The 27,296-nt window shown below is 43.1% G+C and overlaps 1 protein-coding gene across 1 annotated transcript in view; it reads right to left on the reverse strand.

The window, feature by feature from the left end:
- Nucleotides 1-11,001: 11,001 nt before the first annotated feature.
- The window catches only part of LOC140122345 (ceruloplasmin-like), a 35,422-nt gene continuing 19,127 nt past the window's right edge, over nt 11,002-27,296 (reverse strand). Inside the window, exons 11-18 of the mRNA XM_072143100.1 lie at nt 26,943-27,155; nt 22,808-23,012; nt 22,486-22,625; nt 19,125-19,253; nt 18,933-19,039; nt 15,186-15,405; nt 12,647-12,786; nt 11,002-11,222 (exon numbers count right to left, since the gene is read on the reverse strand). Of these exons, the coding sequence (XP_071999201.1) occupies nt 11,067-11,222; nt 12,647-12,786; nt 15,186-15,405; nt 18,933-19,039; nt 19,125-19,253; nt 22,486-22,625; nt 22,808-23,012; nt 26,943-27,155 (1,310 nt within the window). The 3' untranslated portion in view covers nt 11,002-11,066. The remainder of the gene's footprint in view (nt 11,223-12,646; nt 12,787-15,185; nt 15,406-18,932; nt 19,040-19,124; nt 19,254-22,485; nt 22,626-22,807; nt 23,013-26,942; nt 27,156-27,296) is intronic.

Consider the following 27,296-nt stretch of genomic DNA (forward strand, 5'->3'; position numbering starts at 1 on the left):
TTATTACATTAGTGAGGGCTTCTCCCTGCACATGACTGAGTGCTGCAGCACTGAGCCATGAGGTAATCAGCTGACTGCAGGTAGAGAAATTGCGGCGTGTCTCTAGCTCCATAGTCTCAGCTCCTTTCTGAAGACGGAATGTCCATAGCAACAGCCATATAAGAGATCACTGACATCTAGGGGAAGTCTGCAGAATGCAAGAGAAAGGAGCAAGATTCGGGTAACTAATCCAATTGCAAAAGGGTTTAAAATTACCTGCCCTACAACATATTAAAAGTTTTTTTGAAATGACGGTTACACTTTAAGGACACCCGACATACAGACGACCCCCAGTTAATGATGGACTCCTCTGCCCCCTATGACCTCTGGTAAAGCTCTCTGCATCCTTTACTATAGTCCCAGACTGCAATAATCAGCTGTAAAGTGTCTGTAATGAAGCTTTATTGATAATCCTTGGTTCCATTAGAGCCAAAAAATTTTTTAAATCCAATTGTCACTGGGGCAAAAAAATAAATTGTCTAGAACTACAATTATAAAATATACAGTTTCAACTTACATACAAATTCAACTTAAGAACAAACCTATGGAACCTTTCTTGTACGTAACCCAGGGACTGCCTGTACTGTGAAATCACTATGTATATAATCCCTAAACTGTGACTGTGCTTATTATCCCCGTACTACAACATCACTATAATATCCTTGCACTGTAACATGAGTGTGTGTTTTATCTATGTACTGTGACAACCTTCTGTGTATAATCCATGTACTGTGATATCTTTGTGTATATTATCCCTGTACTGTGACTGTGCTTATTATCCCTATATTATGGCATCACTGTAATATCCCTGTACAGTGATATCAGTGTGTGTTGTATCTCTGTACTGTACAAATGCTCTTTGTATTATACATGTACTGTGACATCGCTTTGTATATAATCCCTATACTGTGAAGGTGCTTCCTACCCACCCACAAACATGGTATTATTTTGACCTTTCCTCCATCCTCTTCCTGCAGCCTCCTGTCCCCCAGCCTCCTCCTACTGTCCCCCAGCCTCCTCCTGTGGCCTCTTGACCTCCAGCCTCCTGTCCTCCAGTTTCCTTCTGTCGTAAAGCCTCTTGTCCTCCAGTTGTCTCCAGTCTTTCAGCTTTCTCATGTGGCCTTCTGCCCTCCAACCACCTCCTGTCCTCCAGCTTCCTCCTGTGGCACCCAGTCCTCCGGGCTCCTCATGTAGTGCGCTGTCCTCCATCCTCCTCCTGTCCTCCAGCCTTCTTCTGTGGCCTCCTGTCCTCCAGACTCCTCCTGTGGTCTTCTTTCCTCCATTTTCCTTTTGTAGGTTCCTGTGCCTGTGGACAGGCAAGATGGGGCACAGGGAGGTACAAGGGTGCGCCTGCATCGCAGGAGCACCCATGCAGAAAACAAATAGTCAGAACAGTCCAATAGTCAGCACATGCAGCAATCCAAAGGAATCAACGTGACAAGCCAAAGGTCAGGCCAGGCAGATATGGATCAGTGTCAGGTCAAGACAGGTTTTTCAATGGAGTAGAATACTGATATATGGAGCAGAAATAGAGTCAGGAAATAAAGCTGTGGTCAAACTAAGGAAATCCAATACACAGAAGAACAGCACAACTTTGCAAGGATCAAAGAACCACAACACTCTGGAAGCTACCAGTGTACTGGTTCGGGGGGGAACAGGTTAGCCGTGTGCACAATGGCCCTTTAATTATCATCAGCTAACAGACATACACAACTTAGGACCCAGAAGCCGATGGCCAGGAGCAGGATGGTGTGTGAGGGCTAGAAGGTGAATGACAAGCAGCAGGAACGGAAACAGGACAGTGCCTACGGCAAGTAATTTGGCAATGGGCATGGATTGCCAATGTTACAGAATATCCCATTTGTTCTCTTAGAAGAAAGCTTTGTTAGTTAGGCATCACTGAAACAATTGCAAACACAGGGCCCAACTATATGATTGGTCCAAGTAACTAAGCAATGCTGGCTGGTGAAATAGAGGCTGCATTCACACAATTATAATTAATAATTGAAAAATAGAGAAGCATATTGGTGTGTCGCCAGATAATATGAGGGAATCAGTCACTGATTTAGTTGTAGGCATCTACATTTACAAGATATCTGAAGATGTGAGAAAGCAGAGTGTTATAAGCAGGGGTGTTGCTAGGGTGGTAAAAGGTCCGGGGCACGGGTCCCAATCCATATGCATCACACTTTCAGTAATGTCTATTCCTGTACATCACCCATAGCTCCCAACCGTCCTGGATTTGGCAGGACAGTTCCGGTTTTTCACCTCTGTTCCGCTATCACGGGCAGCTGGGAGATTGTGCCAAATATTCTGCCTAGATTCTGCACTGGCTAGGGTTGTCCCGGCTCTATGTCCCACCTAGTATACTTTCAAAGCCAGAAGTATTCAATACCAGGTTTCTGTTACTTGTGGTACTGAATGACTTCTGCAGACTCTACAGATGTATGGCAGAAATCCTTTTGAGACAAGTATCGGGTTGGTGCAGAGCGGCATCAGGGAGATATTACCATCTATTCATTTATGGTGTTTGCACATCTCCCGGGGTTTCCCCAGAGCAGACATTGGCAGGGAATCCTCTGTGTAGATGTGTCGGGTTAGCAGCAGAGCAAGGACCATGTCATCAGGCGGTGGTCTGTCCAATCCTCACACATAAGGTCTCTATTTAATTCAATCAAATAATTTTTTGCCCATCGCAGGATTTGAACCGACAACCACCACACTCCACCTGCCATAGAGAGACAGAGCCTCTATCCACTAGGCTATAGGCTTAGTGGTTGTCTATAGGAGGATTTTGTGCAACTGTTACATTGTGACACAGGCTCAGGCCCGGCGTCAGCACCCAGCTGACCTGGGCCCTAGAGCTCCAAAGTGGCCCACCACAACAATGTGGCAACGTATTACGGGCCCCAGAGCTCCAAAGGGGCCCACCACAACAATGTGGCGACGTATTATGGGGCCCAGGTTCGCCGCTGATTGCAGGAGGTGGGCGGAGTGGTAGTGGGACGTGCCCGGGGGCAAAGTATAATTCACCAGCCACTCCCAGCCCGTCCCTTTACCTCCCCTGATTGCTGATGAAGAACCTTAGCAGCCCCGCCCTGCCCTATCCACCTCACATATGGCCACCCCGCCCTGTGCTCCCTGGCCCATCCTGGAGACTTAACCCTGTCTCCCTATAGATGTATTTAATCCGTATATTATGACTCTGCTTATTATCCCTGTACTATGACATCATTGTATGATGTACTGTGACATAAGTGCATGTGTTATACCTGTACTATGATATCATTGTATGATGAACCTGTATGATGCACTGTGACATCACTATGTATATAATCCGTATACTGTGACTCTGCTTATTATCCCTGTACTATGACATCATTGTATGATGTACTGTGACATAAGTCCATGTATTATCTCTGCACTGTGACATTACTATGTATATAATCCCTATACTGTTACTTTGCTTTAATATCCCTGTATTATGACATCACTGTGTACGTTATCCCTGTACTATGACATCACTGTGTACGTTATCCCTGTTTGTTGACATAACTGTGTGAATTATCCCTATATTGTGACTTCACTATGTATATAATCCCTATACAGTCAGTCCCCTACTTAAAGTGTAACCGTCATTCTGAAATGTCTCCACACAGCCAGCCAGTAATGTTTCCACACAGAAACTTAGTTATGCCCCCACACATCCCCCAAGTAATGTACCTCACACAGCCCCCCAGTAACTAGTGCTCTAGTAATGTGCTCACACAGCCCCCACTTATGTCTCCCACAAAGCCCACAGTAAAATCCTTAAAATTTCACCTTAAAATGTCCCCCACACAACCCCTAGAAATGTCACCCACAAAACTCCAAAGTAATATGCTTACACTGCCCCCAATAATGCCCCCCAAACAGTCCCCCAATAATGTCTTCACACAGCCCCCCAGTAATGTGCCCACAAGGGGCCTAAGTAATGTCTCCCACACAGCCCCCCAGTAATGTGCCCACAAAGCCCCCAAGTAATGTCCCCACACACTGCTTTAGTAAAGTCTCCCACAAAGCCCCCAGTGATGTGCCCATAAAGCCTCCCAGTAATGTCCTTCACATAGCCCCCAGTAATGTCCCCACACATCCCCCCCAGAAATGTCCCCACAAAGCCCTCCAGTAATGTCCCCCACACAGCCCTCCAGTAATGCCCCCACACAGCCCTGCATTAATATCCTCACACAACACTTCAGTAATGTCCCCCACACAGCCCCCCAATATTGTCCCCACACAGCCCCCCAGTAATGTCTCCCACAATGCCCCCCAGAGCTGCCAAATGTCTCAATAATTCACAAAAGAAAGAAAAAACTATGATACATGTGCCCCACTGACTACCCTTTTGCTTCTACCCTAGCCAAGCCTGCCATGCAAATGAAGTTTGATCTCACAGGGCACTGCGGCCCAAGTCCTTTAATGGTTGCCCAAGGGACATTATTTCTTGTCTACCCGACTTTAAACTCAAAGAACATTATGCTTGCAGCTAGGAAGCAACAGGATTTGAACTTTGAAGGTTGTAAGGTCCAGCTATACCAGGACCTATCATTGCTCACTCTACAGAAAAGACGTCTCCTTCAGCCGCTCCTAGATATCCTGCAGAAGAACAGTGCCTTATACTGTTGGGGCTTCCTGTTCAGGCTGACAGCTTAAAAGGATGGAAAGTCTGCAACCCTGAGATCCTTTGAAGATCTGGACCTACCTTCCCCATATGGTACTTGCCCATCCCAAATATGACAGACTAGGAACTGAATATGTCAGCCCCTGCTCCTCCTCCGATATGGCAACCTGAAGACAACCGGCATCCCAGAACTCCACACAAGACTCCCCGACTTGACTTGCACCATCTCCCTTCATGTATGCTTTACACAGTGAATATGGGGTCAAAGGCTTTTCCAAATTTACCCATTTTTTTTACCCCACCTGATTTTTCTGACTTTAACTCTACCAACAAGGCTTATTGTGGTATGGTCATGCTGTATTGCAGTTGCCTACTCAGGGCTCCATGCTTTCTTTATTGCTATTTGGCCTATGGGTCACCAGGGTTCAGTAAATCCTTCTACTGATTTTCACTTACACCTAAATTCTCTTGGTGAAACGGTGGTGCCGCTGTTCCCCGCTTTTTTTTTGGGGGGGTGGGGTTAAACCACGACCCCCCTGCTCCAGCAGAGTGATCATAGGACAACATGCTTTTTGGTATAGACTAGGATATTCCTAGTGGTTGTTGCCACGACCGGTACATAGTATCCCTGGTTAAGGAATGTGCACCGGAGCGCTCCTTTCAGTACAGAATTTTGTGCTGCGTCGTGTGTAATGCAGCTGCAGCACAAATAAGTTGTATATGACACGTATGTGGCGCTGGCGCTTCTTAATTACACGTACATGCAGTTTTCACATAAAAGAACATGCAAGTCATGACAGAAAATCCATGAATGTTTGAATAAAAAATGATCACACAGGTCCCACATTAAAATAAATTAAAATGTCAGTCTATCCTGCACAGAGTCCGTATACCAAAGTGTAAAAAAGTTATTGGCCTCAGAATTTGGCAAATTTATTTTGTACAAAAATTTGAAAAAAAATACTAAAAATATATAAATTTGGTATCCCTCTGATCATGCCGACCAAAGAACAAAGGGAAAGAGTCATTTGAAGCAGAGAATAAAAGTCATAAAAACGGAACCCACAAGAAAACTCTGCAGATGTGTATTTTTGTCAATTTCGCTGCACTTGGAATTTTTTCAGCTTTCCAGTACATTGCATGGAATATTAAATGGGGCCACTGAAAAGTACAATTTGTCCCGCAGATACCAACCCCAAACACATCTCTGTTAATGGAAAAAGAAAGAAGTTGTTGCTTTTGGAATGAGGGGAGTAAAAAACAGAAACACAAAAACAAAAAAGGGCTGAGTCCTGTAAGGACAATCTACTTGCCATCTAAATAGGTCACAGAATTAAAGGGGTTTTCCCTCAAAGGAAAGTGTGACCCTATCCACGGGATAGAGCCTAACTTGCTGAACAGTTGGGATCTCTGAGATCGCGAAAATGAGGGGCCTGTCAGAACCCTCTTCGCTCCATCAGATAAATGAAGCAGACGACCAAGCATGACCGTTCTGTTCCATTAATATCAATAGAGCTGATGGAGATCTGTGAGCGCCGTGCTCAGCAATTTCCATCAGCTCCATAGAGTTTAATGCAGAAGAAAGGTCATGTGCGGCCGTCTGCTCCATTAATCTGACGAACCCCTTGTTTTTTGCGATCTGCTAGCGGCCTTAGTACTGAGACCCCCACTGATCGGCAAGTTACTATCCTTTGTGGGAAAACCCCTTTAAACATAAGATTCATAAAGCTACATTAACAAATTGATTAAAAACAGATTATTGGACAATACAATCATTCCTTTATAATCTATGTGCTTGGCAGTAGCAGCTCTTATAATTATTGGATACAATCACCTCTCTTCATGGTGTGTGTACATCTCATGCTCCTAGGTCCAATTTGAAAAAAAAGTTCCATTCATCCTCTTGTGCTGTAATAGGTGCGTGTATGGAAAAATCCTATCTGAGGTATCTGTCTGGCAAATTAATTAACCCTGTACTGCTGCCTCATTCCTCCTGTGTAATGGTCTGTGGTCATTCAGGCAACATGGAAAACATAACGCAAAAAAATCTCCTGATGTATATGTGTGTATACACTGACTTCAGTGCGTGTTTTATCCCTGTACTGTGACATCGGTGCATGTTTTATCCTTGTACTGTGACATCGCTGTGCTTTTTATCCCTTTATGTGACATCAGTGTGTTTTATCTCTGTACTGTACAAATGCTCTGTGAATTATACATGTACTGTGACATCGCTTTGTATATAATCCCTATACTGTGATTGTGCTTGCTATCCTTGTACTATGACATCAATGTATCAGAGTGAGTGGTGTCTGTACAATTGCGCTGCATGTGCCCCATCCTGGAAGACAGAAGTCATGTCGGTGTTAGTTCTAAGCTCAGTGACACAAATGGATAACTGGGCTTCCCCCTACAAGGTTGGACGCTGCATAGGGGACACTGAGAGAAAGAGGGACAAAAGTCCTATAGTCTTTTTGTAAACCATGACCTCATACCCACCCACAAACATGGTATTATTTTGACCTTTACTCCATCCTCTTCCTGTAGCCTCCTCCTCCTCTCCTCCAGCCTCCTCCTGTCGGCTCCTGATCTCCAGCCAACTGCTGTGGTCCCCTGTCCTCCAGCCTCCTTCTGTCTTTCAGCCTCCTCATTTACTTCATGTCCTCCATTCTTCTCCTGTGGCCTCCAGACCTCCACCCTCTTCCTGTGGACCCTGCCCTCCAGCCTCCTCATGTAGCTTCATGTTCTCCATTCTTCTCCTGTCCCCCCTATCCTCCAGCCTCCTGTCCTCCAGTTTCCTTCTGTCGTCAAGCCTCCTCCTGTCTTCCAGTTTCCTCCTGTGGCCCTCTGCCCACCAGCCACCTCCTGTAGCCCCCTGTCCTCCAGATTCCTCCTGTGTCCCTGTCCTCCAGCCTCCTCCTGTCCTCTAGCCTCCTCCTGTAGCCTTCTGTGCCCTCCTGTCCTCCAGCCTCCTTTTAACCTCCAGTTTCCTCCTGTGGCCTCCTGTCCTCCAGCCTCCTTCTAACCTCCAGGCTCCTCCTGTGGCCTCCAGTCCTCCTTCTAACGTCCAATCTCCATCTGTGGCCTCCTGTCCTCTAGCCTCCTCCTGTGGCCTCCTGTCCTCCAGCCTCCTTCTAACCTCCAGTCTCCTCCTGTGGCCTCCTGTCCTCCAGCCTCCTTCTAACCTCCAGTCTCCTCTTGTGGCCTCCTGTCCTCTAGCCTCCTCCTGTAGCCTTCTGTGCCCTTCTCTGCCCTCCATTGTTTGGGGATATTTTCTGCAACAGGAGTTGGACCTCTAATACAGCTACATGGCGTGAATGCAAGTGTGCATCAAAACCAACATGCGGTTCCTTCCTTGTGTTCATAACTCAATCAGCAATTTCCATGCAGGACAATGCCACCTGTCAGTCAGCAAAATGGGTAAAACCGTTCTTTGAAACAGAAAACACTGAAACAATGATCTAAACCCAATGCAAAAACATCTGGAAAATCTTTGGTGACAATGTTATGGCTAAGTACCCAAGACAAACCGCACTCTTTTCTAGTGGTGGTGCTCAATGTGGGATTCTCAATCCAAACTATCAAATCGGAAAACATGGCACACACGTTCTGTATTCTTATTTTTCTTTTTTTTATTTTTCAACACATTTTTCACATGATATAGCCTTTACCATAAAACAATAAATTAGTGATAATTGTTCAAAAGAAACAGATCAAAATTACGATGTTTCGGTCCTCCCGACCATTGTCAAGTTAGATCTGACCTGGAAAGGATAGAAATAATGTGAGACTTACATGACTATTACATAAGATAAATCTTATGACATTAAATTGACGCAATGGGGGTCATTTACTAAGGGCCCGAATCGCTGTTTTTCGTCCGGTTTCCCAAATATTACCGAATTGCCCTGGGTTTTTGGCGCACGCGATCGGTTTGTGGCGTATCGGTGCCAGCATGAATGCAACGGAAATCGGGGGACGTGGCCATCGGAAAACCCGACAGATTCGGAAAAACCACTGTATTTTTTTTAAAAAATGTGTCGCTTGACACACGCTTACCTGCACCCAGGAATTGGATGGTGAACTCCAGTGAACTCCGGGGGACTTCGGCTCAGCAGCGACACCTGGTGGACATCGGGCGCACTACTGTAATGAATCGCCGGAAGACCCGAATCCTCGAAGGAGAAAGCGCTGCTGGATCGCGACAGGACCGGGTAAGTAAATGTGCCCCAATATAAGCAAAATCATAATGATGGCGAGGAAGCAATCAGATAATAGAAAGGAAGGTAGACATTCCACCGTAATAAGACACAAGTATAGAAGAGGGAGGTCTAAATAAGTATATGTAGGAGAGCTGTAGTCAGGTAAATGGTATATACAAATGGTGTATAAAGGAGAAAAGGTAGAATGGAGGAAATTTAGAGCTGATATTGGGTAACCAGAGGTCTAGGTTAAGGAGAACAGGCACTTTGTAAGGAGCAGAGTGAGAAACAAAAGTACTTACTGCAAGTTGTGTAGCAGGAGGTTTTGGTGAGGCTGTGTTGCTGGCATGGACTGTGTCTGCTTTATACTGTGAGTGCGCGTCCTGATGTGTGCGTGGCGTAAGACCGGAAGTACGTCATACCTTCGATCTATTCATGTCCTGGTATGTGTATATCTGTTGCTATGGAGAGCGACAAATTTCGGCACGGCGTTTAGCTGAGCGACAGATTGGGCACAAGTCATGTAGATAAGAGACAGATTGGGCCAACGTTATAAAATTGTGTCGGTGAAAATGTGTGATGCTAGATACAGTCTTATAGTATGAGACACAGTGGAGAATATGTATACTGAAGAAATGGCAAAGAGTGGAATAATGTAATGAGAAAATAAAAGGGTTGGGCGGTTATAAGCTGAAAAGACATAACAGTAGCACACTATGCTATGTGTATTTTTTACCATCCAGGAGATCTATATAGAGAGCAGAGCACAGTGGAGGAGACTACTTTCTCTGTAAGAAAGGGGAGAGGAATATATGTTAGCAATCACATATTGAGCAATTGTAGAGAATTACCGGTACATAATGAAATAAATGCAATAGCATAGATTATGTATCATAGGCTCGATTCAGTCCGAGGGGTTCAATAGTCTGTAACGTATGCATCCAGAAGGATTCACGGTTGCGTAGTAGCAATGTCCTGTTGACACCTCGTCTGGGAATCTCCATGTGGTCAATTACCTGATATCGTAGCTGCGATGGATGATGATGGTGGGTATTGAAATGTGCTGGTACTGGTAGCAAGTTCTGGTTAGTACTTCCGGTGTTGCACAACACACACATCAGGACGCACACTCACAGTATATCTTATGCCCCAGGTACCTTCCCATCTATAAGGGATTGTGTTTGGAATTTCCATAGCCTACTGCTCAATGGGAAAACTATGGGGGTCATTTACTAAGGGCCCGAATCGCGTTTTTACGTCGTTTTACCCGAATTTTACCGATTTGCTTCGCTTTTCCCTGAATTGCCCCGGGATTTTGGCGCACGCGATTGGATTGTGGCGCATCGGCGCCAGCATGCACGTGATGGAAATCAGGGGCGTGGCCGTCGGAAAACCCGTCAGATTCGGAGAAACCGCTGTATTTTAAAAAAAAATGTGTCGCTTGACATGCGCTTACCTGCACCCGGCCTGGCTTGGTGAACTTCAGTGCACTCTGACGGAATTCACCGCAGCAGTGACACCTGGTGGACATCGGGGGAACTACCTTAGTGAATCCCTGCAGAACCCGAATCCTCCACAGAGAACGCACCGCTGGATCGCGAATGGACCGGGTAAGTAAATCTGCCCCTATGGGGCTCATTTACTAAGGGTCCGAACGCCGCACTTTCGTCGGGTTTCCCGTATAATACCATTTTGCGCCAAATTGCCCCAGGATTTTGGCGCATGCGATCGGATTTTGCCGCATCGGCGCCAGCTTGCACGTGACAGAAATGGGGCAGGCGGGCCGTCGGGCAACCTGTCGGATTTGGACAAACCGCAGAATTTAAAACAAGATCAAGCACTCACAAGCACCAGGAAGAAGCAGGTGAACTCCGGCGGACCTCTGCACAGCAGCGACACATGGTGGACCTGAATCCTCATCGGACAATGCACCGTGGGATCGCAACGGGATCGGGTAAGTAAATCTGCCCCTATGTCCTTTTTTCTCCTATTGTAGCTAAATAGTATATAAGAAAGCCAGGTGGTAACTCTCCCTAATAAATGGAAATGACCAGTTAACCTTTATTGCAGAAGTAATTATTTATTTTACTTTGTGGAAATTGAGTCGTGAGACTACAGACGCTGGACTAATCAGTAGTACATCATTTAATGCATTTCTGTATACTTCAAAGTACTGTGTACACAGCGTCCATCCCCGCTTTCATGTGGTCATCCACGTGACAGTGCACAAACCACGTTCCTCGGTTCTTTGCTTTCATGACAGCAGTTTCAGTTGTTCCAGGGAAGAGGTCAAATACATCTGTTTGATAAGTTTCCCCTCTCTGGAAGATAAAGAATATTACAAAGATAGAGGGCATCTGGATATCCCTATCAATACTGACACAATACTGTTAAAAAGTTGCCAATGTGCAACTATTCTAGTAGCCAAGAAAAACTGATATAGTCTAATAATGCCTGCAGCACCCAAAAAGAAGGCTAGTAATACCATACAAGATCACTCCACCCAAAACTAATGTCCACATCTGGCACTGGACAATTCTCCTGCAGTTTCTGTATCTTAATATCCCACTTATACCTTTGTCATTCTATGTTGATTTACAGTATTTTTCGGACTATAAGGTGCACCGGAGTATAAGGCGCACCATCAATAAGTGCCTGCTAAAATGTCTAGGTTCATATATAAGGCGCACCGGAGTATAAGGTGCACCTGATTATAAGGATGAATGACCAGCAGGTGGCAGACCTGTGCACAGTTCAAGGCAGCTGTTGTCTGTAAGTAAGGTTCATATATAAGGTGCACTGGGCTATAAGGCGCACCTTTGATTTCTGAGAAAATCAAAGGATTTTTTGTGCGCCTTATAGTCCAAAAAATACGGTACGTGTCATTCGTTTAGTTACCAGAATTAACTTACGAATAATTTGCAAGTGTTGTCCCTTTCAAGTTCTCTACAGGGAGGAGACAAACTCCTATCATGGTTTCTGAAAATGATTAGACAGCTCCTGTCACAGTTACCAAGCACAGCTTTCCTGACTGCATACTTATGGTCTCTTAGCTCATTTATGAAAATATAGAGGGAAAGATCATCCCACTGTCCTCGCAGCAGGCAAAGTGGGTACTGACTCCAGTTGCGTGGGTGATAATATGCTGAGACGTAGGGTTGAACGTAAAACAGAAGGCTTAAAGGAAATCTACCATGAAAATCAAGCATTGCAAACCGGGGACAGTAATTTTTTTTTAATATTTGTTATCCATCCTTAATCTAAAAATCAGCTTTTTAAATAATGCAAATGACCCTGGTAGGCTAGCGGGGATGTTACCAGAGCCCTTTTGTGCTACAGCTATACAAGCTGTTACTGTCCCATCCTTCCCCTCCCTCAGAAACTTCCTGTTCCTTCAGAAACTTTGCACTGCCTCCCTCTGCCTGCTGTAATATCACTTCAGCAAAGGATGTTTCAGCACATAGTGGGAGGGGGAAGTGCTTCAGCACAGTGTAACAGCCTGTGAATCTGCAGCACTACGGGGCTCTGGTAACGCCCCCAGAGCCTTTCACGCTCAGTGGCATAGTTTTATAAGTTGGTTTTAGAAGGGAGGAGGCCATGGATAACAAAAATAAGAAGATTATTACAGTCACACTTCCTGGATCTATGAGTAACTGCCCCTGGTTTATCATGCAATGATAGACAGTTGTGTTTCTGCACAAGTTTAAAGAAACATTTTAATAGATTAAAAAGGAAGGCTCTTTACCTTATACATAAGGCTGTGTGCATGGAAATGTACAGTGTGAATGTCCACCTCATTTCCTAAACCTATAAGATGCCAGTTTACTGTATCTCCAACCATCATGGTGAGGCCTTGCAAGTTTCCATACATTAGTCCATTGATATCTGAAAAACACACAATCTACAGTTTGTGTTTGAGGCATTAATTTTTGCACCATGGATCATCCACATATTTCTATTTACCATTTTCTAACTAGTGGGAACCAGGAATGGCCACACTTACTTATCATTTGATCCCATGCCTTATACATGGCTTCCACTGCTGTGTAATCCTTACCAGAACTCTTATCCCCTTTAAGACGCAGACATTTTGTACGTCAAGGCTCAGTCCTTTTATATTTAAATCCGACCAGCGTTTCTTCCTGTGGTAATAACTTTTTAACCACTTAACGACCAGGCCCTTTTTCGTTTTTGTATTTTCATTTTTCACTCCCCACCTTCAAAAATCTACTGTATAACTTTTTTTATTTTCCATGTAAAGAGCTGTGTGAGAGCTTGTTTTCTGTGTACCAAATTGCACTTCATAGTAATATTCTATTACCGGGAAGCGGGAAAAATTCCAAATTGGTGAAGTGAAAAAATAAAGTGAAATTGGTGAAAAATGCATTCGCGCCATTTTCTTATGGGCTTAGATTTTAAGGCTTTCACTGTGCACCCCAAATGATATGTGTACTTTATTCTTTGGGTCGGGGCGATCATGGGGATACCAAATCTATTTAGGTTTTATAATGTTTTCATACTTTGGTGTACAAAGCTGTGTGGTGTAATTTTTTTTTGTACAATAAGTTGAGTTCCTGACACTTGTTAATCACTTTACTTTGGGCGCAATTTAGGCACAGTGTAGGTGCAATATGGGCGTAATGTTGGATTCAGGCACTTACATGTGATCGTCCCACACCCCAGCATGAGAATGACCCTCACAGCGGAGCCCATGTGCGTGACACCCTGCACCTAGTGATCTCCTCAGCACTGGCTTCTCCCAGGCCGGGGAAGGGGGGGATCCTATAGTGCTGATCTTTTGCTTCCTCCCTGTAATTTGTGCCAGTATCCTCCTCAGACACCAGTGTGGTTATCCTGCTACACAGGGACACTGTACTATCTGCAGATCACCACTCACTTCTCTTCTATCCTGCTACATGGGGACACTTCTCTGTACTATCTGCAGATCACCACTCACTTCTCTTCTATCCTGCTACATAGGGACACTTCTCTGTACTATCTGCAGATCACCACTCACTTCTCTTCTATCCTGCTACATGGGGACACTTCTCTGTATTATCTGCAGATCACCACTCACTTCTCTTCTATCCTGCTACATGGGGACACTTCTCTGTACTATCTGCAGATCACCACTCACTTCTCTTCTATCCTGCTACATGGGGACACTTCTCTGTACTATCTGCAGATCACCACTCACTTCTCTTCTATCCTGCTACATGGAGACACTTCTCTGTACTATCTGTAGATCACCACTCACTTCTCTTCTATCCTGCTACATAGGGACACTTCTCTGTACTATCTGCAGATCACCACTCACTTCTCTTCTATCCTGCTACATGGGGACACTTCTCTGTATTATCTGCAGATCACCACTCACTTCTCTTCTATCCTGCTACATGGGGACACTTCTCTGTATTATCTGCAGATCACCACTCACTTCTCTTCTATCCTGCTACATGGGGACACTTCTCTGTACTATCTGCAGATCACCACTCACTTCTCTTCTATCCTGCTACATGGGGACACTTCTCTGTACTATCTGCAGATCACCACTCACTTCTCTTCTATCCTGCTACATGGGGACACTTCTCTGTACTGTCTGCATCTGCCTCTCACTTCTCTTCTCTTCTCTCTTGCTCTGAGCTGCTGCTTTTGCAGATTGCTTTGTAAATAGAAGGTCATGAGGTGTGAACAGAGGCTGCACGTAGTGTCTGTTGAGCCCTGCTGCTGGGGAGAAGCTGCTCTGCGCAAGAGCTCAGTGTTGTTTCTCAGTCTATGCCACCTTCAGGCTGGAGTGGTTTTTTTTGCCTGTTTTTGCACCTAAATGAACATGTTGCTAATGATGAATGATGATAAGGTGTGACAAAACATCTGGATTGGTAGGATAATGACGAAAACATGGTTATTTTTGCTGCACAAAAATAGTGCAACAAAATGAAAGGGTGCAAAAACAACAGAAAAAACAAGTGATACATCTGGTCCTATGTAGGATTGTACATGTGCATTCATCACATGTTGTAAACATTTATTATGTAAATGAATTTCTTCTGATTATGTCACTTCCCCTATAAATCCCCTATTTGTTTGCAACTTTACCACATTGCTTGTCAAAAGCTTCTGATTGAGAAGCTGAAAAGTAGCGCTCAATGAATAAAGTAACCTCCTTTTATTTATTTATTTATGTACCAGTATCTATCTATCTATCTATCATCTATCATCTATCTATCTCTTCTATTTATCTACACACAAACACAAAGATTCATGAAGGATAACATAAGCATTACTGTGCATCTTGTTGCTTTCAATGAAGTCTCCATCATCTTTATTTACTTCCTCTGGATGCAGGGAATATGTCTGGATATTGTCATCTAGATACCACGATTCATTTTCATCAAATATCATAAAAAGAAGAGAGAAATGCAAAAGGGGTTCCCTCAAAAAACGAAGTGGAAAATAATTTCTCTTGCAGACAATTAGGGGTCCAATCAATCCGCTATATGTGTCCTAAGAAAGAATACAATTATCTCAATTTCATTCTTATTGTCTGATAAACAAAATTTTCTCTTTGGGGGATGTCCACGTTGAAATTAAAGGACATCTACCACCAGGATTAAGGATTGTAAACCAAGTACACTAACATACTGGTGTGTGTCCCTTTGGCACGATCTGCTATTCTTTTAAATTCTAATGAGCTGGTTTTTAAAAAATAAGTTTTTTTAAATTATGGAAATGATCCTGAGGAGCTCCAGGCTCCATTAACATCTACAGTGGGGAAGATTTACTTACCCGGTCCATTCGCGATCTAGCTGCGTGTTCTCTGCAGTGGATTCGGGTCCGGCCGGGATTCACTAAGGCAGTTCCTCCGACCTCCACCATGTGTCGCTGCTGCGCTGAAGAGCATCGGAACGCATTCGAGTTCACCGAGCCATTCGTGGGTGAAGGTAAGCGCGAGTCCAGCGACACTTTTTTTTAAATGCAGCGGTTTTTCCGAATCCGTCGGGTTTTCGTTCGGCCACCATATTCGGTATTACCCGAATATTTCTGATTTGCGCCGATTTTCCCTGTATTGCCCTGGGATTTTGGTGCACGCAATCAGATTGTGGCGCATCGGCGCCGGCATGCACGCAACGAAAATCAGGGGGAAACGTCGGGAAACCGCAAATCGGGCCCTTAGTAAATGACCCCCAGTATGTCAGTGTGCTTGGATTACATTCCTTCATCCTGGTGGTATATGTCCTTTAAAGCAGTGTTCCTCAACCACTGGGAAAAGGGACATTGGGAAGAGGGGACTGGCTCCGGAAAAGAAGACTTTGGGAGGAGGTGGTCAGCTCCAGAGGGTGGGGGGCCAGCTCCAGGAAAGGGGCAATAAAAGTTATACATTTTTGGCTAGACAATTGACCCCCTACCCATGCCCATGGACCCATGGTCCCTGGAAAAAATGTATGCTCACAGCTGGTCCCACAGCTTTAAAGGATATCTACCACCAGGATGAAAGACTAATACCGCTAATACCTATGGAGCCTGGAGCCCCTCAGGCTCATTTGCATACAGTTCTTTGTCCTGGTGGTAGATGCCCTTTAAATACATTGGAGAAAATTAATCAGCTGTGGCTATGTTGTATGTAGAATTTAGCTGTTTAAACAGTCACAGGTTGCCACGTAGATCAATTACTAGGATACATACATACATCCAATTACTGAGATCTTTCAAGGCAACTCAGTCCTGGTTGATGCTGCAAGTGTGATGCGAGTTGGATGTATGATACCCGCTAATGGGTATGGAACCTTACCAAACATTTATAGAACTCATACACCACCACCACCTCCAGGTTGTGTGATGTTTTCAGAATACACCTGATACTACCGCCCATTACTGTACTAACACTGCCCAAAACACGTTTTATGGCATGGTAGAATTACATTTATTGTTTTTGTGAGACATGCCTCATCTCTGACTGCTACTGAATGTAGATTGATATGTTTTCTCTCTCAGAATCCACTTCAAAGACAATGAGGCAGTTGGATAGTGTAAATTTGTAGGTAGTCTTGATGATCTTTAAAGGGGTAGACCCATCTGGGCATTCAAATTTAATTTAATTCATTTGCCGCATGTAAACATTTCTTCAATTGCATGGTATTGAAAAAAAGGTTCCTGTGTGAAGATAATTTCTCATAAATGTAATCATGTTGGATACAACCACCTCACATTTTGGCAGCAGTGGCCAAATATGCTCTATTGAATCCTGCCTGACCACATAGAGTCAGCATTCATTACCACAGGACGGCTGTGGGACATGCAGTAACTCCCAGACGTTTCATATACAAAAATCCCTATGTTTCTTTGTGCAATCTCTCCAGCAGAGGTGGTCGTATCCAAGGACACAGTCTTGTTTGTAAGGGACCATATGACTACATTTATGAGAAATTATCTTCACACAGGTAACATTTTTTTGAATACATCTAATTGAAGAAATGTTTATATATGGCAAATTAATGAAACTGAATATGAATGCCCAGACGAGAATAACCCTTTAACTTTGCTGGACTTATCATCCAGTATCAGTCAGTGGCATAGGTTAAGGCTGCACAGTTTAAGCTAATGACAAAAATCAAAACCCTGACTGTTTAGCATGCGTTCACACGTTCAGTTTTTCAGATACAGTTTTCAATTTCCAAATCAGGGGTGGACTGAAAAAAATGAGGAGGAGCAGCACCGCTCAATGATATGTTCTCACCCTTTATAATCCACACCTACTTTTGGCTTTGAAAACAGCAACATGTGACTGCACAGTTAAAGGGCATCTACCACCAAGATTAAGGAACGTATGCAAATGAGCCTGAGGGACTCTGGGCTCAATAGGTGTTATTGGAGCTTGTAGCCCCTCAGGATCATTTGCATACAGTCCTTCATTCTTGTGGTAGTTGTTCTTTAACATTGGTTTGAAAACATTCCCCAGCCTCATCAGTGAAAAAAAACCTGACCTGACTACAGTTTTTTCTTGCAGACACACAGACTATGGATCAGTGAAAAAAAAAGCCAATGTGAAAACACCCATAGAAATCAATGGCTCAGTGGGGCATCTGTGATAATCACTGAACCACAGGTGTGAAAAACAACGCCAATGTCAAAGAGCCCTTAATAAGATGATTTAGAAAATGCGCAGCTCTTACCAATTTTCTCAAGGGTCCCATCAACACAAAATCCAAAAAAAGATCCAGCTTTAATTGAATCTGAAAGATGTTTCATCCACACAAAGCAACATGTCAGCTGCAACATATAACTTTCGCTCTAACACCTTAACAAAAAACCCTGTAATAAGAGGGCACCATCAGATATGGCTGTATAAAGAGGGCTCATGGGCTACTGTTGTACAACTGGGTACCGGAGTCTTCTCTGTGCCTGTTGCACAGCTCTGCTTGGCTGTGGGCAATGTTCTTCAGTCATTGCCTCTAGGTTGTGCTGGTCCTGCAGTCTCCATCCTGACACTCATCTCCTATTCCTGTTTATCTGTTCTCCCGTTGTAAACTTTGGGTAGTTTTCTGACTATATCTCCTTTGTCTGACCTGGCCTATTTCATGAACTTTGACTATACACAAACTCTGCCTGCCTTCACCTCGGATTGTTTACCAACAAAATCTAAGCTTATTCTTTTTATACCAAACCTTGAAATATTGACCTACCTAGCTCAACTGTGACCTACACAAGTACAAGTGCAAGATTTAACAGCGTGGCATCAAGGCTAAAGATTGATTTGGTCACTTGAATGAAACACTTGGAGGAGAAGCCCAATGCCAATCCAGTTGGTGCCACCGTGGGTCCACATCCACTGCACTAAATATGTCAACTACTTTGTATATTATGTGTGTTATTTTTGTGGCATTATTTGCTAATATTTTAGCAACTTTATACATGATAGCAGAACTTTGCATACAATAAGTGTAAAAAAGAGCATTTCTGGTTTCCAGTGCATAATGAAAGGAATATGATACTAAGACAATGAAGACATTGAAGTATCTACAAAAAATACTTGCCTTCACTTGATTAACTGTTGAATAGTAAGCCCAAGTCAGGCAATTTATTTCTTGGCTACTGGGTCCTGAACGTTCAAAGACATCCCAAACATACATCTGTAGTTGCCCTGTAATAATGTGAAAACAGAGAGAATTGCTCCATTTAAAGCCCATTATAAGAAAGCACTTCTGTTAATTATCTACAATTCTTACCTGGTTTAGTAGGTTTTATATCATTATCATCAGTTTTAACACCATGTGCATAGATGGAGTACGGTCTACTTGCCATGTTTTTAAATATGATCTGAATTCTGTCATCAATATTTGCTGTGAGGAGAGGACCTGTAGTATGAAGAGCAATCGATGCTGTGATGAAATCTGATTTTTTTTAAAATAGATGCAAAAATTCAAGATTTCTATGTGCCATACTGTAATCACATTCAATGCAAGGGATCATTCGTGTATTTGTCACCTACAAATACACTTTCCTTAGAGGGGTTTGCTCTCAAATGTTAAACCCCAAGTGATGTTTACACAATAAAGATAATTTTTAACCCCTTACTTTACAATTTTACTCAGTTTAATTACTGTTTAGCTCCTATAACTTAGTGATGGTCAGTGTAAAATTCCAGAGTGTGGCGAGGACTCTCAAAGCAGACACTTCATGATCCATCTAGTGCTATGAGATGCTATGTACTAACAATGTGCTTAGATTATCAGGGGGCAGGGTTTATCTACACTTTTATTTAATTTCTGAACATTCTACTGGTATCTGACACATAGAAAAAGAGCTATGAGACACATCAGAGTCATGAGATGGATATAAAACACAATGACACATTCCAGCTCTGCTATCTCATCTATAACAGACAGAAGTGTCTGTGCCTCAACTGGTCTTGTAATGCAGGGGAAGGGACAGAAGGCAGAGAACTCTGCGCTGTGCAGAAAAAGATTGTCTCTCAGGACCACCTTTCCCATATCTTTACCTATTTCTTATATTTTTCAAATTGCTTTATTTTCTAGAAGTGATAAAACCAGTTTCACCATGCTGGTGACTGTCTATCAGGGGAACAGCTACAGTGTAAGCAGCCATAGCAGCTGCTACAGGACCCGGGGTGTCAGGTGGCCCAGCTATCTGACCTGCCACATTAAAGAACAGAAGATGTGCACAATTACATACATTTTATGCTGCGCATTGTGTAGCATAATATGTGTATAACAGTGCACATCTTCCTTAGTACAAGCCTAAGCCAGAAGCTCAGATAAGAAATGTTGGGGGGTGGGGACAGTGGAAGCACAGGACCAGAAATCTCTCATTGCTTCTTCCTGCCATCTACTTCCTGAATGTGGTCAGCAGCTACTGGGCCCCAGTATAAGAAGACTGCCTGACAGTGAGTATAGACATATGTGTGTATAAATGTTTGGATGTGTATATGTTACATGCTCTATATATGTGTATATATGCTTTATGTGTTTGAATATGGTGTAAGGTATGCATGTCAAACACAAGGCCCATGGGTCAAATCCGGCCTGCGCTCATTAGGAGCGCAGTATGGTGGCAGGGTAACTCCGATACTCACCTTTCCCCGCTCCCCCGAAGCAGCAACCATAATCTTTGTCTTCGCTCCTGTGTGCACCTGTTGTACACGTCGGCTCTAGAGTTGGCACAAGTGATGTGACGCTAACACGTGTGTGCCGGCTTCAGAGTCGCATGTACACTGGAGTGGAAACAAAGAGGGCGGCTGCTGCTTTGGGCACCGGGGAAAGGTGAGATTTTTTTTCCACAGCAGGGCAGGGTCTGCTGGGGAAGGATGTGGGCACTGCTGGGGGTGGAAGATGTGGGCTCTGTGGCTACTGCTGGGTGGGGAATGTGGGCACTGTGGCTGCTGCTGGGGGAAGGTGTGGGGCACTGTGGCTGCTAAAGGGGGGAAGATATGGGCACTGTGGCTGCTACTGGGGGGAAGATGTGGGCACTGTGGATGCTGCTGGGGGGGAATGTGGGCACTGCGGCTGCTGCTGGGGGGAGGTGTGTGGCACTGTGGCATCTGAGAGGCAGGTGTGGGGCACTGTGGCTGCAGATGGGGGGAAGATGTGGGCACTGTGGCTGCTGCTGGGGGGATATGGAAACTATGGCTGCTGCTGGGGCAAGGTGTGGGGCACTGAGTCTGCTGCTCGCGGTGCTAGTTGTGGACACTGTGCCTGATGTTGGGGGGATGTGGGTTTCTGGCGGGAGTGATGGGGTACTGTGGCTTCAGGGGGGGCACTGTGGCTGACTTACTGGCCATGCTATTCACACTAGGCTATTGCATTGTGGTTGCTTTTCATAACGCACAGACTCTTCCAGCACTTACCTATTGAAACAAGATTGCGTTTGTATTCCATTACGTAAATTCAGGAGGACTCTGTGTCTTTTGAAATGCAATGCAATCACCACGTGTGAACGCAGCCTCAGGTTATTGTTATTTAACAATACGTTCAGCTTTGTGGTTGCCCTCATAGGGCTGATTGTAATGGTAATTCTGTATAAATTACATTTATACAATAAAAAAATTACATTTGGCCCCCTTAAGGCAAACACAAGGCTGATGTAGCCCCCCAGCGAAAATTAGTATGTGTGTGTTTACTCTATGTCTGTATATGCTACTGTATGTATGTGTGTATGTTGTATTAATGTATACAAGTGTATATATGGTGTGTTTATACTGTGTGTGCAATAACATGATGTACATATACTATATGTGTGTGTATATGTGATGTGTATATGGTGTATGTGTTTGTATATATACTGCATGTCTCTATATGGTACTGTATGTATGTATGTATAAGCAATAGGTTTGTGCAGTGTACAGATATCATATATATATATATATATATATATATATATATATATATATATATATTAGTGATTTTTTTTATTTTAAAGGGTAAGGGTGACACCCCCAGAGCACTTCTGTCTAAAAAAAAAATAATTTAAAAAAATTAAGTAGAAAGGAGGCCATAGATGAGTAAGTGTCCCTGGTCTATCATACTTGATTTTCATGGTAGATTTCCTTTAAAGAACAACTGTAAAGTATAACAACTTTTGCCAAACTCTGCACTAAGCCAAAATAAGCAATTCTTTAACTTAATCTCATTAGCCATCTGCAGCCATTTGCCTGCTAGCAGGGATTTTACCTTGCCCCCCTGGCTGCTCTCCCTCACTTTGTTTTGATTAGTTATCATGGGAATCTGTATCTTGATGTTGGAGATGAGAGGAGGTGGGTGGATCTTGTTGGGAGGGCCACTAGGAGAGGTGCGCCCTTCTGATCAGTAGTCTGCTAGATTCAGGAGAATATCAGTCCTGCCCACTTTAGGAGAAGCTGATAGGATTTTACAGATAGGGCTGATAGACATATCAGGTTGGATCTCAGGCTAGGAAGAAACCAGTGGCATGATATAATTATTATTGGAATTGATGCCAAAGGCTCGATCCAGTTGTGCTCAAACTGTTTTTCGTCAAGTAACTTTACAGTTACTCTCTAACTTTAAGTTACCCCCTACTTGTATGTTAATTAAAATACACAAATGGTAATACCCATAATTGCCAAGTGCTCCTCATTCTTGGTCCTTTCCTTTCTTCTTCTGAATGTGCCATCAGTATATTCTCGGTACACAACCTTCTTATATTTTGACCCAATAGATGTTCGGGTTTTGTTTAGGAACACATCTCCAGGGCTAAATAAGAAAAATTCACATATTTCCATTATAATGTGTCTGCCATATCTAAATATGCAGTGATGTAGAACTATAGATCCTAGGTGTGCTGGCATACATTATTGGTATATAGTGTGGATATGTCATAAATGTATTTTCTGGAAAACTCTTTTTAAGCTTCTGACCTCATAATATTAACTTACCTGCCATTTTCATCTGTATACCACATATACTCCCAGGTGCGGGTGGGAGAATATTCCCATTCCACTTCTTCAGCTGCAATGTAATGTGTTAGTTTCCGGGCATACTTGAATGTAGAATCCTTTTTGTTACATTGGTGCACCTTGTAGAGCTGTCTCATTCCACCTGTGTAGTGATCTGCTGTCATACACTCCACATTGAAAACACCTGATTGGAAATGATAGAGTTGTCAACCCAATGAGATGATACAATTATTGTATACACACATTCTATTATCGCAAGTTTTATGTTTTCTACTTTGCTTTTGTAATATAAAGCATTAGCTTGTATGGATTTTCCTAGGAGAAACTAAATAAAAACATAATGTACACATAACGCGCTTCAGCGCTCCGTTTCAGAAATGTTTGAGATCTGAATATTGTTCAGGTGTTCCCTTTCAGTTTAATTTAATTTTTTTCATTTTGTAATAAACTAATAAACTGTAGAAATAAATAACCGCTGTTAGCTATAGCAAAATAGAATGGGTTAACCAGAAAGATTTTATATATCTGCTTCTCTCTATCTCTGACTCTCTCTGTGTCTCTGTCTTTGACTGTCTGACTGTCTCTTTCATGGATAGTCTCTGACCGTCTCTTTCAGTGACTGTCACTGACCGTCTCTGTCTCTGAAAGTGACTTCCTCTGAAAGTTACTGCCTCCGACAACCTCTCAGTGACTGCCTCAGACAGTCTCAGTGACTGACTTCGACTGTCTGACTGTGACTGTTTCTGACTGGGACTGGGTAGATTTATCAAAAGTGTCTCAGAGCATATCATTCAAGCCCACAGGCAATTGGCACAGTTACATTTTTTTTACCAATTTAACTGCATTTGGAATTTTTTTCCGGCTGCCCAGTGCACGACATGGAATATTAAATACCGTCACAATGAAGTGCAGAAAACAAGCCACCACACAGCTCTCTAAATGGGAAAAAAAAACAAGTTATAGATTTTTGATGACGGGGAGTGAAAAATGGAAATTATAAAAAAAGGCCAGGTTGTTAAGGGTTTAATAAGTGTATTTTGGAAAGCGTGGGATTACAATTTCGGCTTGAAACTTAGTCGATGATGTTCCCTGAGTCAGAGAGCGGCTGCACGAAATTTGGTGATTGCAAATGCAACAGTGCAGATTATTCTAGCGGACATATGCAACATCCCCCACGGGGGCCTAGTCTTTTCTTGGGGCCTAGAGACAGCCAGGGCCCGGAATACCGGAGTGGCCGGCGGTTGCGGCCTAGGCACGCTAGTGTCATGGTGCTTGGTATGGGGACCGGAGGGCTGTCCTACAGCCTGGCAGGTCTCCAGCAGGTGGTGTTGGCAAGAAATGAAATGGAGGGAGAATCTGATGTACTGGTTCTCCCTGGGGCAGCCCTTAGAGTCTGTAGTGTGTGTTCCTGGTAGACATATGGAGCGCCCTTGGTTGTGATGCAGCTGTAGCAGGGACCAGATGTAGGCAATGTTGTTCATAAAAGTAACTTACAGTTCTTTATTTGAACCAACAGCAGCAACCCCCAAACGGTTCGGTACAAATGCAGTACTGGAGTGATCTTGGAGAGGAACCTCAGGAGTTGTCTCACCAGCCTGGATGCAGGGGCAGGCTGGGATATAGCTGTGTCCAATCCTGGAAGCTGCAGCTTAGTCCTGTTTGTGGTTCAGTATCACTCTGTGTCAGGTTGATGAGCTGAGGCCTAGTAGCTTCTCCTGTGGTGAGAGCTGGACCTGAGAGATCTGCTCTCTTTGAAGTTTCTGGAACTCTCCCTCTCCTCTGACTAACTCCTCCTTAGTTACTCCCTTGTCAGGTGGTCTCCTCCTCCAATCACACTCCAGTTACAAACAGTGGAACAGCATTGGATGATGACATAACATTGCTTTAACCCTTGCTTATCCAGGCAGAATCTACCGCTGCCCAATTACCTCTATATGCATTGTATAGGAAAAAGGGCTTATTCGCAATTCCTCTGCCATGCGCATTGGCAGGGAAGTTGCACATACATACATACACATACATACACATACATACACATAGGGGCATATTATCATTATCAGATTTAGCGCAGGACCCTGCCTGATACATCAAGAAGCTGAATCCTCTGTGAAAATGAGTACCGGCGTACGATAAATATCCCCTATACCAGTGATGGCCAACCTATGACACACGTGTCAGCACTGACTGTGCCTGTGCCAGTTAGGTAAGTTAATTTATTGAGTTGAGCTCTGCCGGGCTGGGCTGTGATGTACACTCTTTGGGGGGCACTTCTCAGGACACAAATGTCCTTAAAACTAGCTGTTGCTGGACTGCCACAGGTTCGCCATCACTGGAAGAATTCCCCCTCCCCCTCACTTATCTTAGTTCATGGCACCCCACACAAGTTAAATAACAGCAAGACCAACAAAAGAAACCAACTGACAGATTAACAAAGAAGTCACTAAGCAGGTAAGTTAAATAACTATACGTATTTGTTATTTTAACTCTAAATATCACAAAATTAGGGTTTTTTTCTCAAGGTGACACACCACCCGAGTTATGCTCGGTTTTTTGACGAATTTTGACACACCAAGCTCAAAAGGTTGCCCATCACTGCCCTATACACTTAGCTTTATATATTAGATATTCTGTTTTTAACTGATGTGGAATGTATCTACTAATATACAGTGCCTTGCAAAAGTATTCGGCCCCCTTGAACTTTTCCACCTTTTGACAAATTTCAGGCAGATAAAAAATGTAATTTTTTTGGGTGAAGAATCAACAAGTGGGACACAAATTGTAAAGTGGAATGAAAATGAATGAATATTTAAACTTTTGTAAAAAATAAACTTTTTCTTGGAGATGTATGTATTTTTCATAAATGCAGTTGGTTCATTTGGTTCACATATGTTGGGGCAGGTTACCTCTTTCCATATCCAGTTATGACAAAAGTGTGTATACCACTCCAAGAAAACAGATACCACAAATTTAAAAAAGATTGGGACTTATGGATAGTGAGCCCTTAGCACCAAGAGTAAATTTTGAGTTTTCTCAGGGAACTGTTTTTATGGTTACTGTTTTTGTGTTTACGACGGTTTACATGTAAACTTATGTCAAATAATGAATGAATGATATGCAATATAATATTCAATTGTATTATTAATCTCAGCTTTAACATACAGACATATATATGCAAACTAAACCTGTACCAAAGCAGAGAGAAATCTAGCAACACAACTCAAGGTGATGGACTGTAAATAAAATTAAAATAACCTCCTTTGGCTAAGACAAGAATCTCAATGTGCAAATTGTTATGTTGGAATATTATATGTATGTTTATGAAAAAATAAATAAAAACAAGTTTAAAAATATTCACAGACAGGGAGAGCTCTAGTGGATCTACATACCAGTAAATAGTGACTTGGAAGTCAGCCAACGGTAGCACACTGCAACATCAGTGATTACAGTTATAGCAACTAAGTTGAAGAACTAATAAAAACATTACTGATTTAATACATAGACAAATCAGAACTATACCACTGGCGACCTCTAGTGGTTCCCCCTGTATTGAACTGACACTCCGCTCTACCTGGACTTGCTTACAAATAATAATATATCCTACTCCATGGATTTGTAGAAATTTTAATTGTGTGTTTTCAAATAGGTTTCGGCAATCCAAGTAAGACTTTTTAATGCTCGAACATATTAAAAGTATTACACCTTTCTAAATTCTCTAAGGGATGTACGTTCAAAAATTAGGGTCACTTTTCAGGTTCTTCTCTGTTTTATACCACTAGGGTTCTCCAAATGCCTGTAAAAGATTTCTGTCAAATTCTAAAAGGAAAACATCCCTCTTTCCCTCTACTTTGCGTTCGTACAACATTTTATATGCACAGTTTTACACATTTTGGGGGGGTTATTACATTTTTTTATCCCTTGTGGTTATAAAAAAAATAGGGTTAAAAGAGACCTTTATAGGAAAATTTCAGTTTTATGCCAGAAAACTTGCGTTGATTATTTCACTAATGTCGCCCATTTTCTTAACTCTTGACATTGTATGATGCTTATTCTATAAAATGTTGGATATCAATATTATTACTTAGAATTTTCAGTACACATGTCATCAGTCGCTTACCCACATTATCAGGGGTCATTGCCACTGTGTAGGAGATGTGTGGGAATACGCTTGCTACATCCCTTGTGGTTCCCTTCATGTAAAAGGTATTTCCTGTGAAGTGGATCCCGTGCATGTCAATCTCCCCACCTAGTCCCATCATGTGCCAGCGAACTGTGTCTCCCTTACACATCTCTAGCCCGGGCAGGTTCCCATACATATATCCATTGATAGCTGTAAATAAAGTGTAAGATAATAATACTTGAAAAAATGGTGACTGGAGTTGCCAATGATAATGAGGGAAGGAGAGGTTTAGTTAAGCTACATTTATACCAGTGGCGTAACTAGGAGAGACAGGTCCCCACTAGCACACTA

This window comes from Engystomops pustulosus, chromosome 3 (assembly GCF_040894005.1).
Source record: "Engystomops pustulosus chromosome 3, aEngPut4.maternal, whole genome shotgun sequence".
Classification (NCBI taxonomy): Eukaryota; Metazoa; Chordata; class Amphibia; order Anura; family Leptodactylidae; genus Engystomops; species Engystomops pustulosus.